The sequence below is a fragment of the Somniosus microcephalus genome, chromosome 7 (assembly GCF_052327205.1).
Source record: "Somniosus microcephalus isolate GS21.2 chromosome 7, FLI_Smic_1.0, whole genome shotgun sequence".
NCBI classification, from domain to species: domain Eukaryota; kingdom Metazoa; phylum Chordata; class Chondrichthyes; order Squaliformes; family Somniosidae; genus Somniosus; species Somniosus microcephalus.
In genome coordinates, this window is record NC_140993.1 from 269,503,500 (window position 1) to 269,516,835 (window position 13,336).

Here is a 13,336-nt window from a genome sequence, read left to right on the forward strand (position 1 = left end):
CCTTTCTTAAGTATGGACACCAAAACTGTATGCAGTATTCCAGGTGCGGTCTCACCAATACCTTGTACAACTGCAGCAATACCTCCCTGTTTTTATATTCCATCCCCCTAGCAATAAAAGCCAACATTCCATTGGCCTTCTTGATCACTTGCTGCACCCGTATACTAACTTTTTGAGTTTCGTGCACCAGGACCCCCAGATCCCTTTGTACTACAGTACTTTCCAGTTTCTTGCCATTAATTGAAGACTAAGATGCCGCTTGGATTTGGTTAAGCCAAACATCAGAAGAGATGTGGAGAACAGGCAGTTTCAGAATATGAATGAAAGGCCAACCAGGAGTTTCAAGATAGGTCAACCAGTTTTGGCCCGGGACTACCGCACAGAGAAATGGCAGCCAGGAACGATCTGCACACGGCAAGGACCTCTAATGTATACCGTGGACGTTGGAGAGAGCATTGTAAGACGCCATGCTGACCAGATTCTAGAGTCACTGGAAAATGTCAAATCTACACCACGATCCTATACACCTGGTGATGAAACCGAAGTACCAATTGCATCTACCTCAGAATCGGTGATATTGGAAGCAGACGAACCAAACAACGACGTTGATCCCGAATCGACTTTGCCAGAAGAACCTGATACCCCAAAGAGGCGTTATCCGGACAGAATCAGGAAGCCTCCTCAAAGACTGAATTTATAATTGATTAACTTCAGCTAATGTATATAGCAACTGTAATTGTAAATATGTTATTTAATTATTAATCGAATGTTATGTACTGTTTAGCTAAAAGGGGAGGAATTGTAGTGTATGTACCTTGAAGAAGGAACTATATTCTGCAGCCCCTGTATACTGCAGTACCAGTAGTGACCACCCCTGTATATAAGCCTGTGCAGTAACTTTGTATAGTAGTTCCAGTTTTGTCTCCATTCAGTAAACACCTGTTATAACCAACTCCTGCAGTCCGTGTCTCAATTACACACGGGCATTACATAGAGAGAGAGAGACCAGGCCTGAAACTGACAGTGCTGTATCTGTAGAGAGAGACCAGGCCTGAAACTGACAGTGCTGTATCTGTAGAGAGAGACCAGGCCTGAAACTGACAGTGCTGTATCTGTAGAGAGAGACCAGGCCTGAAACTGACAGTGCTGTATCTGTAGAGAGAGAGACCAGGCCTGAAACTGACAGAGCTGTATCTGTAGAGAGAGAGAGAGAGAGACCAGGCCTGAAACTGACAGTGCTGTATCAGTAGAGAGAGACCAGGCCGGAAACTGACAGTGCTGTATCAGTAGAGAGAGACCAGGCCGGAAACTGACAGTGCTGTATCAGTAGAGAGAGACCAGGCCGGAAACTGACAGTGCTGTATCTGTAGAGAGAGGCCAGGCCTGAAACTGACAGTGCTGTATCTGTAGAGAGAGACCAGGCCTGAAACTGACAGTGCTGTATCTGTAGAGAGAGGCCAGGCCTGAAACTGACAGTGCTGTATCTGTAGAGAGAGGCCAGGCCTGAAACTGACAGTGCTGTATCTGTAGAGAGAGAGAGACCAGGCCTGAAACTGACAGTGCTGTATCTGTAGAGAGAGACCAGGCCTGAAACTGACAGAGCTGTATCTACAGAGTGAGAGAGACCAGGCCTGAAACTGACAGTGCTGTATCTGTAGAGAGAGACCAGGCCTGAAACTGACAGTGCTGTATCTGTAGAGAGAGACCAGGCCTGAAACTGACAGAGCTGTATCTGTAGAGAGAGACCAGGCCTGAAACTGACAGTGCTGTATCTACAGAGTGAGAGAGACCAGGCCTGAAACTGACAGTGCTGTATCTGTAGAGAGAGACCAGGCCTGAAACTGACAGAGCTGTACAGAGTAGATAGAGAGAAACTGTTCCCATCAGTGGAAGGTTCGAGAACCAGAGGACACAGTTAAGGTGGTTGGCAGAGGAGCCAAAGGCGACATGAGGTAAAACTATTTTACGCAGTAGGTGGTTTCGATCTGGAATGCACTACCTGAAAGGGTGATGGAGGCAGATTCATTCATGGCTTTCAAAAGGGAGTTGGATAAGTACCTGAAGAAAACAAATTGCAGGGCTACGGGGAAAGGGCGGGCGAGTTGTACCAGCTGAAGTTCTCTTGCAGAGAGCCGGCATGGGCTCGATGGGCCGAATGGCCGCCTTCTGTGCTGTAACCATTCTAAGATCCCAGAGCCACCACAAAGTTGATAAGTCAGTATGCCTACTCAGTCTGTTCTTACAAAGCCTTGGTCTTACTGAGCAACATCATGGGTGATCTGCCAGTATTTCTATAAAATCCTGTCTAAAACATCTCTTTTTGAGGCAGAAGAGTGCTAACCTATCTAATAGTTCCTGCTCGGTCACTCCTCTGATACTGAGAATCCAGCTTGATGCTCTTCTCTGCCTGGATGACCTCCTTATGTTTTGGTAACTGAAACTGTGTAGTGCTTCATGTTTTGGCACGGGTCCGTAGGGTTTCAGTTTCCTCTCTAACTACCTGTTTGCTGGTATAACATTTGAAGAATTTGTTGTATCTGCCACGTGGGGTGATTCTAACCTAACCTGCCCAGCTGGAAACTGGCAGGTTCAGATTGGCTGCCCGTTTTACAACCTTCCCGGTTGTATTTTCCATTGACCTCAATGACACATACATGCCTGTAACTGATGATATTAGCAACATGTATTGACATTAAGCCTGTTACAAGCATCTGGACTGCAGCTGATTTTTTTAAAAATTGCTTATTTAATGTGACTGGCTTTAAAGGAGTACTCACTAAATAAAAACCAGGCAAACATATCTCAATTTTGTCGCATTCCCTGTTGCATCTTTGCTGGTCTCCTTACCCTTCCCGTTTACAACCCTAACATCGGCATCGATTTTCATAAAGCTGTCGGGAAGGAGGCGGGACTACAACTTTCGGGTTTTAGTCCCGCCTACATCGACGTCCGGCCAATCCACGCGATTTTCCCTTGATTGACCTTGTTAAGCCCGCCCAGCGGGCTCAGCAGGCCAATTAAGGGCCACCCGGCAACAGGTGATGTCACAGACTGAAATTTCATCTGTCAAGAGGTCTTGACAGATGAAATATCAGTGTTTCACAGCTGTTTGAAGCTGTCAATCACTGACAGTCTGACTTCTAACCTGAGTCCTTCTACGCAGACTCAGTTAGAAATCTCGCCGGCACTGAAAGCTGCAGGCTGTCACTTTTGACAAATCGCGGCCATTCTGCTTTCTGTGCCAGCTGAATGATGGACTCCCGAAGCCTAGAGGAAGAAAGGCTGTAAAGGTAAGTACAGGTAATTTAAACTTCTTTGCACACTTTAGACAAACCAAACACACTTACCTTTGCACTCATGCACCCATCACTCACCTGAACACCGATATCACGACCCCTCCAAGTCATTCAACCCGATGGCCCGCCTGCTCTACCTGGCGTGGTTTGGAGCCGTCGGGAATCCCACACGACACCCCTCAAAATAGGGATTAGGCTAAAAACTGCCTGTTAGCTACCTGTTAACAGGCAGTTAATTGGCACTAATCCCTTCCCGCCTCGGGTCGGCGGGTCCCAGTGCGGGGCGGGTACCCGCCTCCCCTGAAACTTACGTGGAGGCGGGTTTTGGGCGGGATGGTGTTGGGACCCCCGAAATCGGGATTTTCACCCTCCCACATGCCTGAAACCCCGCCTGACTGCCCCAGGAAAATCAACCCCATAGTCTTTAACACCACCCCACCCATCCAGATCTGGGTCACCAAATATTGATAATTATTGAAATAATATGTATTCCATAGCTTGCCTGAGCTTGTCTCCTGAGTTTAAAAGGTTGAAAGATTTCTGCATAAAAAAGTAGCTGATATTCTTTTAGGTCAAACCACAAGTTCATGCCATTGCTCCATAACTGCAAGATAGTGAGAAAAAATAGTTCATATTCTACACAACAGTGGCTTGTTTCTATCCAATGTAGTCATTCTGCATAGCTGCTAAAGTCTGACATAAGAACACAGTGGTACCATGTAACTGATGAATTATATAAAGATTAAATGCTCCCTGATTACCATATAGGAAAAAGACTCATCATGACCGAGAAAAGGAGGAATCTATAGAAATAATTGCCCGTATATTCCGATGCCTACAGGTGAGTACGAGCTGTGTACCCACCCATAGGGACATCGGAAATGCCGGTTTCGGGTTTGCCAAGCGCATGCGCTGGAAACCGGCATTTCCGATCTGTGAAGAATCCTCCTGACAGATCCTCCGCCTGCCCTGGAGAAGGACCTCTGCGGGGGGAGGGTTCCGCTTTCTGCACAACCTCCGCCCGCTGAAAGCCCTTAGAAATCTTTCCCAATTTTTCCCTCCTAGTCTCTTCAACCTTTCCTCAGCTTAGAACCATGCTAAATATCAGCTTGGTTTTCCTTTTATGCACTACTTCCAATGTGTGGATATTCTTGCTGCAGTATGGTGACCAGAATAGTACATAGCTCTCTAAATATGATCATAACAGTGCTATAGCTAACACTTGGTCCAGAACACTTGCTCTGCAAATGATAGTGAAAGTATTGCCCAAGCTCTGAAGGGACAATGATTTATATATATAAAAAATATAACATATCTGTTATAAATCTCATCATTCATCAAGAAACTACTCGTGAAATAATGCTGGATGGCCAGCTGGTGGCGCCGTCCAAGGAGTATAAATACTCGGGCGTCGGCCCCAGCTTGCCCAGGGACATTTTGTAAGACAAGGAACTAGCGAAGTACAACTAGACCGCCATGTTCTGAAACAAGTTGATTAAAGCCTTGCTTTATACTCAAACCAAGTGCGTAGTGAGTTTTATTACGTCAATTTAATCAACTTGTTTCAAAACATGGAGGTCTAATTGTACTTCACTAGTTCCTGTCTTACAAAATATCCCTGGGCAAGCTGGGCCCACGCCCGAGTATTTATACTCCTTGGACGGCGCCACCAGTTGGCCGTCCAGCGTTATTTCACAAATAGTTTCTTGATGAATGATGAGATTTATAACAATATCCACTTGAAGTGCTATTGAAATCGAGATCACGATGTGGCTAACATTGCTCAATAAAGTAATACAGATGATAACACTCAATTTACATGGAACAGTCGTGGCAACATTAAGTCCTGCAACCTGCCAGCTTGGAAATAGTGGTTGTTTTAATTCTCAAATGGAAGTCAGATTTCAGTTCTGTTCTCAAACTGACTAAAGAATAAATAAAGGAGCTCTCTGTCCACTAATCCAAGGTTTATTTCGCTTACCGGATTTCCTGTTTGTTCGCAAAAATCTGTGAAGATGTATCCAGTTTTGCTTTCATGTTGCAGGGCATACAGCAGGTTTTCTGTTTTATAATTGCATATTGCCTCTTGGTATTTTGTGATCCGCATCTACAGAAATTCACACAAACAGGACTCTTTAATTCAGTAGCAAAATACTGCGGATGCTGGAAATCTGAAATAACAACAGAAAACGCTGGAAGCACTGGAAGCGAGTTAATGTTTCAGGTCTGGGACCCTTCATCAGAACTGGAAAAAGCTGGAGATGTAACAGATATTAAGCAGGTGCAGAGATGGTGGGGGGGTGGGGGGCGGCGGGTTGGAGGGGACGAAGGAATTGAAAGAATATTCTGTGCTTATGTAAGAGGCAGGAAAGATAAAATATTGCAAATGGGAGTGGCAAAATCATACAGCATAAAAATGGGGGCAGGGGTTATTATCTGAAATTGTTGAACTCGATGTTGAGTCCAGAAGGCTGTAAAGTGCCTAATCGAAAGATGAGGTGCTGTTCCTCGAGCTTACGTTGAGCTTCAGAAACGTTAACTCTGTTTCTCTCTCCACGGATGCTGCCTGGCCTGCTGAGTGCTTCCAGCATTTCCTGTTGTTATTTCACTCTTTAATTCAGTGTCAGTAAGCATAAAAACAGTCCAGTTTTCATGGTGCACTGATGATGACACCCAGCTTTACCTCTCCACCATCACGCTTGATTCCTTGACCACCAAATCACTGTGCTGCTCCGTTGCTCAGCTGGTGTCAGTGTTGAATAGGTATGGATTTCCTTCAACTCAACATCACCCAGGCTGAAACCATGATGTTCGGTTCCGACCGACAGCTCTACATTCCACCTGAAGCTCTTGCTCCTTACCTAGAACTCTACACTTTAACATAGAAACATAGAAGATAGCAGCAGGAGTAGGCCATTCGGCCCCTCGAGCCTGCTCCGCCATTCAATAAGATCATGGCTGATCATCCAAACTCAATACCCTGTCCCTGCTTTCTCCCCAAATCCCTTGATCCCTTTAGCCTTAAGAAATATATCTAACTCCTTCTTGAATATATTTAATAAGTTGGCCTCAACTGCCTTCTGTGGTAGAGAATTCCACAGGTTCACCACTCTCTGGGTGAAGAAATTCCTCCTCATCTCAGTCTAAATGGCTTACCCCTTAACTTTAGACTGTGACCCCTGGTTCTGGACTCCCCCGCCATCGGGAACATCCTTCCTGCATCTAGTCTGTCTAGTTAGCAACTAACTTCCTCCCTATCTCTTGCTACTCCCTCATTGAGTGCCCTGCATGACCCTGAGCTGAACTTCAAACTCCACATCCTTGCACTGAGACTGCCTATTTGCAAGGCCACATCATCACTCACTTCTGACAGTGTCTCGCCTTTCCCACTGCTCCTGAAATACTCACCACACCTTTGCCACCTCCAGACTGGAGTACTCCAATGCTATTCTCGAGTGCCTCCCAGGGATCTGCCTTTTATGAATCTCAATTCATCCAAAACTCTATCGCCCACATCCTGCCCTACAGTAAGTTCTGTTGTCCGATTACTCCTGAGTTTGCCAACTTTCACTGTCTTCCTATCCATCTAAATTTTAAATTACACCCTTCTATGGCTTCTGCAACATCACTCAGCCGAGTAACCCCATTATTAATCTGGAGCAGGATACAGGCAAGTGGGGAGCGGGGCAAGGCCAACCCCCACTCCCAACCTGGGCCGGTGAAGACCGAGCGATTTTAACTTCCAGGCCTCATCGGCCTGCTGCCGGTCAGCTGCCTGCCCGAAACAACAACAACAACAACTTGTATTTATAAAGCGCCTTTAATGCAGCAAAACATCCAAAGACGTTTCACAGGAGCAGTATCAAACAAAAATTTGACTCTGAGCCACATAAGGAGATATTAGGGCAGATGACCAAAAGCTTGGCCAAAGTGGTAGGTTTTAAGGAGCGTCTTACAGGAGGAGAGAGAGGTATCGAGGCGGACAGGTTTAGGGAGGGAATTCCAGAGCTTAGGGCCTCGGCAGCTGAAGGCACGGCCACCAATGGTGGAGCGATTGAAATTGGGGATGCGCAAGAGGCCAGAATTGGAGGAGTGCAGATATATCGGCAGTTGATCAAGGTAGTGCAGTAGATGTTGTATATATGGACTTTCGGAAGGCATTCGACAAAGTGCTACACAGGAGGCTTGTTAAGAAGATGGAAATCCAGGGAATTAAGGGGAAAGTGGTGGTATGGATACAAAATTGGCTCAGTGACAGGAGGCAGAGGGTGGTGGTGGATGGATGATTTTCAGACTGGGAGGCGGGTTGCAGTGGCGTTTCCCAAGGGTCAGTTTTGGGTCCATTACTATTTTCATTTTTTATGTGTTATATGCAATTATTACTTGCTTTATTTTTTGAGGACTAAAGTTGAATAATGAATGTGAAGTCCTGCAGGGGTTACAGCACAACAATTAATTATTTTAGGGGTGGTACCAGTATAAATTTATTGACATGCATTACCAATTATATATTCATCTCATGGCCCCATTCCCATGACTGTGATTGTTCGCCACTATATTCTGTAATAACATTCATTCATCAGTTCTGTAAAACTATTCAGAAAGTTTTCGTCTAATGTTGCTTGGCATTGCATTTGTGTCATTTGCGACAATTAAAATCTGATTTAATGACGAGTCAGATGTCCAAAATGGCATTTAAAAGTGATTTGCACTTGTTCATTTCTCCCAGTGAGTGGATATAATGGCTTTTAATCTGAGACCATAAAACAGATTATAATGGCCTCATCATTATATACTTGGTATTGTGAAATGATCTCACAAAAAAGTAGCGAAGTTGGCATCTCAAAGGTCTGAAAGACATAGGGGCCGATTTTCGTGGGTGGTGGGTGGTTGGGCACTAAGTGGCTGGCAAGAGGTGGAAGATTTCTCTCGGGCCAGGCAGAAAAATGTATGCTCCTCCTGGCCCCACAAAGTTCAGTGGCACCGCAGTTTGCATCCTGTTTTCAGACAGGGGTCCCATTAAGGACTGTTGGTTAGGCCACTCTATGTCCAGTAACACAGGGTGGAGTATGCATGGCGCTTGGACCACCATTTGCATCTGAAGATTGTACTGGGGTCCTACAACTGGTGTAGGAGCCTATTTAAATTTTAATACGGCTTCTATCGATATGGGACAGTACCCTGGTCACCCATTTTGAGGCCAGCTCTAAAATCAAAGTGGGCGGGCCTTGAGCACAATTTCAGTAGGAGATTTATTTAAAATTTAAATTTAATCCCTAAGGGCGATAGATAGCGAGACAAAAATTGACCGGTGGTGTAGCAGGAACCCCGTTATCACTGCTTTTAATATCACAGCTGCAACAAACCTTTCTCCAAGTCACAAATTTTCAACCACAATAACTGACTCTACATGGCAGCTGCTACTAGTAAAAGAGCAGAACCAGGGAAATGGCTGTGAATCATGATCTGATAATAAGACAGCTTCACCATATTTTGCTCAGAATAGAATTTTTCTTTCCTCTCTGGTGGAGTGAACAGTTAAATGTAAAGTAGTTGTTACTTTGTAAGGATTTTCTCAATACTTTTATGTTGATTTAAGTTTTCAGCTGAGTACTTACTAACTTCTCTAAATTGTGAACCTCCTTCGCTCTACGTAATTCTAGCTCTTCAATAGCTTGCACATATTTTGACGCATTGGACCAAATACTGCCGACTGAAATGAGAAGCTGGCTGTAGGAAAGGAATTAATGACAATTTAGCAGAAGTAATTGGAAGATATAAAATAAGTATGCTATAAAAAGGATATCTATCAGGGTACCTTAAACACAGGCAGAACCCATAACCAGTACATAAGAACATAAGAAATAGGAGCAGGAGTAGGCCATTCGGCCCCTCAAGCCTGCTCCGACACTCAGTAAGATCATGGCTGATCTTCTACCTCAACTCCACTTTCCTGCACTATCCCCATATCGCTTGATCCCTTAATATCCAAAAATCTATCGATCCCTGTCTTAAATGTACTCAATGACAGAGACTCCACAGGTTGAGGTACAGAATTCCAAAGATTCACCACCTTCTGAGTGAAGAAATTTCTCATCATCTCAGTCCTAAATGGACTTCCCCTTATTCTGAGACTGTGACCCCTGGTTCTAGACTCCCCAGCCAGGGGAAACATCGGCCCCGATTTTCGGCTTGTGTGGGAAATGGTTGGGTTTCCCCGAATGTGGGGTTTCTGACACACGTAAAAAAGTGTCAGCCAGCTCCATGCAATTTTCCCTCAAGTGGCCAATTAATTCCCAGCATGTGGGAAGCCTTGCTAATTGTCCAATTCGAGTCAGAAATCCCCACAGTATGATGTCATCATTCGTGGTGCTTTCAAGGTCCATAGCAAGCACTGCATCCTCTGAAGGCTTCCAAACCATACAGGATGGCAGAGGAGCCTGCAGCAGCTGTGGGCACTGCCAGACCCCGAGCTGCCTCCAAATTCGACGAGGCTTCACTGCAGGCATTATTGGATGGGGTTAGGGCCCACAGGGAGGTCCTCTTCCCTAGGTCAGGGAGGAAGAGGCCTCCCACTGAGACCAATGCTGCATGGATGCAGGTGTCAGCAGATGCCAACGCGCTGGGAGTCACCAGAAGAACCTTGGCATTACATCTCTATCTCCTTCCTTTACTCCCCCACAGGACCATCCAGAGCCCCCGTCCCCACTGTGGAGGAGGAAGAGGCTGTGCAGCCAGACTCCTCAGAGGAAGCTCCAACCGCTGAGGGCGCAGCGTCAGCAGAAGTAAGCGCACCCAGCACCAGTGCAGACACTCACACCTCGGGGGGACCTTCGGGACATAGAGTAGTGTTGTCACCTGGTGTTTCACAGCTCACAAGTGAGCCTCAGCAGATTCTGGAGACAGGGACAGCAGTGGAGAGTCCTCGTCGGAGGGCGCAGGACTCTGCCAGCTCAGCTCAGCTGCGCTGCATGTCGACCCTCTGCCTCTGGGTCCATCCGCAAGAGAAGAGGTGATGGATCTCCACGCACAGATGCAGGAGTCTCTGGCAGGTTTTGTCTCCAGGGTCGCTGTGAGTGTGGAGCGAATGGAGGAGTCCATAGCGACCATGAGCAGAGCCTTTGTGGAGTCATTGGCGCATGAACGCATCACCATGGAAAGGTTGGCAACCTCCATGCAGGAGATAACTCGCCAGGGTACGGAAAACATGGTGAGTGCTCATAAGAGAATGACATCTCTTGAGGAGCGTTGGCCATCTGTTGAACAGAGAAACCAGATCTTCATGGAAGTCCTTCTGAGTAGGACTGCCAGTGCAGAAACGGGTCCCACTGGCCCCCTAAAGCGCAGCAAGGTGCTCTCAAGCCACTTCCAAGCGCTGGCCCCTTCTGGCCTGTGCAGCTTCAGGTGAGTGAGCAGCAGCCTGGTGCTCCTGGTGCTCATCCTGCTGTTCCTGGTTCTGCTGCTGCCGCCTCTGCTGTTGGAGATCCTCTAATGCCAGGAAGGGAAGGTACCAAAGGCCTCCCATGCTTCTGGCAGATGCCTCCGTTGAGGAGGTGCTGAGTTAGAGTGGTGAAAGGGGCTTCCCAGGAGCTCACACTGGAGAAGTGTGTGAGGCTCCAACTTTCTACAGCTGCTCCTAAGGTTTCAAAAAGTTCCCCCAAGCCTTGATCAACAAGGTCCTGCAGCCTGCAAATGCTGCCTATTTAAATCTCTTCAGCCCTCAGCGACCTGCTGCTGCAAGCAAGCAAGCCAGCTGTTTTCACGCCAGCTCTCATCGGCGGGGTTCCCCGCAGGCGTGTTTCATGTGGGGAAAGCCCCAAAGTCGCAACGGCCCCGGAAAATCTTCCTTAACAAGGTGATTAGTGCTCCGACGAGCAGTCCCGCCAGCGGCAGCCGGGACTGAAGCAGGTGATGGAGAAACGGCGGTCCGAAAGTCGGACGGGGCGGGGAATCAGGTGGGGGGGCGGCAGTCCCGACCCGCTTTTTCCGTGATTTTCGGACCCCGGCCGCATGAAAAGCCGCCCGACGGCTGCCAGAAAATCGGGGCCATCCTCCCTGCATTTACCCTGTCAAGCCCTGTAAGAATTTTGTATGTTTCAATGAGATCACCTCTCATTCTTCTAAACTCCAGATAATATAGGCCTAGTCTACTCAATTTCTCCTCATAGGACAATCTCCCCATCCCAGGAGTCAGTCTGGTAAACCTTCATGCACGCCATCTACGGCAAGTATATCCTTCCTTAGGTAAGAAGACCAAAACTGTACACAATACTCCAGGTGTGGTCTCACCAGGGCCCTATATAATTGCAGTAAGATGTCTTTACTCTTATACTCAAATCCTCTTGTAATAAAGGCCAACATACCATTTGCTTTCCTAATTGTTTGCTGTACCTGCATGTTAACTTTCAGTGATTCGTGTACAAGGACACCCAGGTCCCTCTGAACACCAACATTTCCCAATCTCTCACCATTTAAAAAATACTCTGCCTTTCTATTTTTCCTACCAAAGTGGATAACCTCACATTTTTCCACATTATATTCCATTTGCCATGTTCTTGCCCACTCACTGAGCCTGTCTATATCCCCTTGAAGCCTCTTTGCATTCTCCTCACAACTGACATTCCCACCCAGCTTTGTATCATCAGCAAACTTGGGTATATTACATTTGGTCCCCTCATCCAAATCATTGATATAGATTGGGAATAGCTGAGGCCCAAGCACTGACCCTTGCGGTACCCCACTAGTTACAGCCTGCCAACCTGAAAATGACCCGTTTATTCCTACTCTCTGTTTTCTATCCGTTAACCAATCCTCAATCCATGCTAGTATATTACCCTGAATCCCATGAGCCCTAATTTTGTTTAATAACCTCTGGTACGGCACCTTATCAAATGCCTTCTGAAAATCCAAATACACCACATCCACTGGTTCCCCTTTATCTATTCTGCTAGTTACAACCTCAAAAAACTCTAACAGATTTGTCAAACACGATTTCCCTTTCATAAATCCATGTTGGCTCTGCCCAATTCTATTATTATTTTCTAAGTGCCCTGTTACCATGTCCTTCATAATAGATTCTAGCATTTTCCCTACTACTGATGTTGTTGTGTATTTTGAATGTGTATTAGAATTGTCCCACATGGGATACCATAGTGGTGATTTGCAATGCACTATGGGAAATGTAGTGCATTGAGTGAAGAAGCACATTGTAAATAAAATGGCCGTTAACTAAACTCTCCACCCCGGAGTCCTTCTTAATTGTTATATAGATAAGGGTATAAAACCCCTTGAGACACAACAAAACTGGCGATGAGGACGACGGACTTGCGCATCACTTTGCACTGGAATTGCCGATGTTTAAAGTAAGAAGTTCCTGTCTTTTCTTAATGGCGTGCCCGCAGTTTAGTGCTGATGCAATCGCCTCGTAAAGGTGGCGGTTCGTGTGTTACACAAATAAGAAGGGGGAGAGTAACGATACAGTGAAACGAAGTGGCAGAAAAGGACTGTAAAAATAAAAAAAAATAAAAAAATGGCTATGCTAACCGGAGCGTTTGGACCATTTGATGAAACGGCGGAGCAATGGAGTGCTTATACAGAGCGTTTCGGATTTTTCGTGACTGCAAATGGCATTAAAGATGACGTGAAAGTGGCGACGTTCCTCAGTGTGATCGGAGCAAAAACATTTGGCTTGTTACGGAGTTTGATGCACCCGGATAAGCCCGGCGCTAAGATATATGATCAGATTGTGGAAGTTTTGGAAACACATTTCGCACCCAAGCCGCTGCTGATTGCCGAGAGGTTCAGGTTTCACAAACGAAACCAAGGGGAGGGTGAGTCCATAGCCGAATATGTTGCAGTGCTAAAGAAGCTAACTGAGCATTGTGAGTTTGGTGAAACTCTAAATGACACTGTTCGTGATAGGTTTGTGTGTGGATTAAGATGTGAAGCAACACAGAAACGCTTGCTCACGACTGACAAACTGACACTTAAATCAGCAGTGGAGCTCGCTGTGTCTATGGAGTTAGCAGCTAAAGATGCAC

The 13,336-nt window shown here is 46.2% G+C and overlaps 1 protein-coding gene across 1 annotated transcript in view; it reads right to left on the minus strand.

Annotated features, from left to right (window-relative positions):
* LOC147115332 (regulator of G protein signaling 22-like) overlaps nucleotides 1–13,336 on the minus strand; it is a 260,516-nt gene that overhangs the window by 83,402 nt on the left and 163,778 nt on the right. The window contains exons 12-13 of the mRNA XM_085993996.1: nucleotides 8,915–9,026; nucleotides 5,278–5,403 (exon numbers count right to left, since the gene is read on the minus strand). Coding sequence (XP_085850122.1) covers nucleotides 5,278–5,403; nucleotides 8,915–9,026 — 238 coding nt within the window. The remainder of the gene's footprint in view (nucleotides 1–5,277; nucleotides 5,404–8,914; nucleotides 9,027–13,336) is intronic.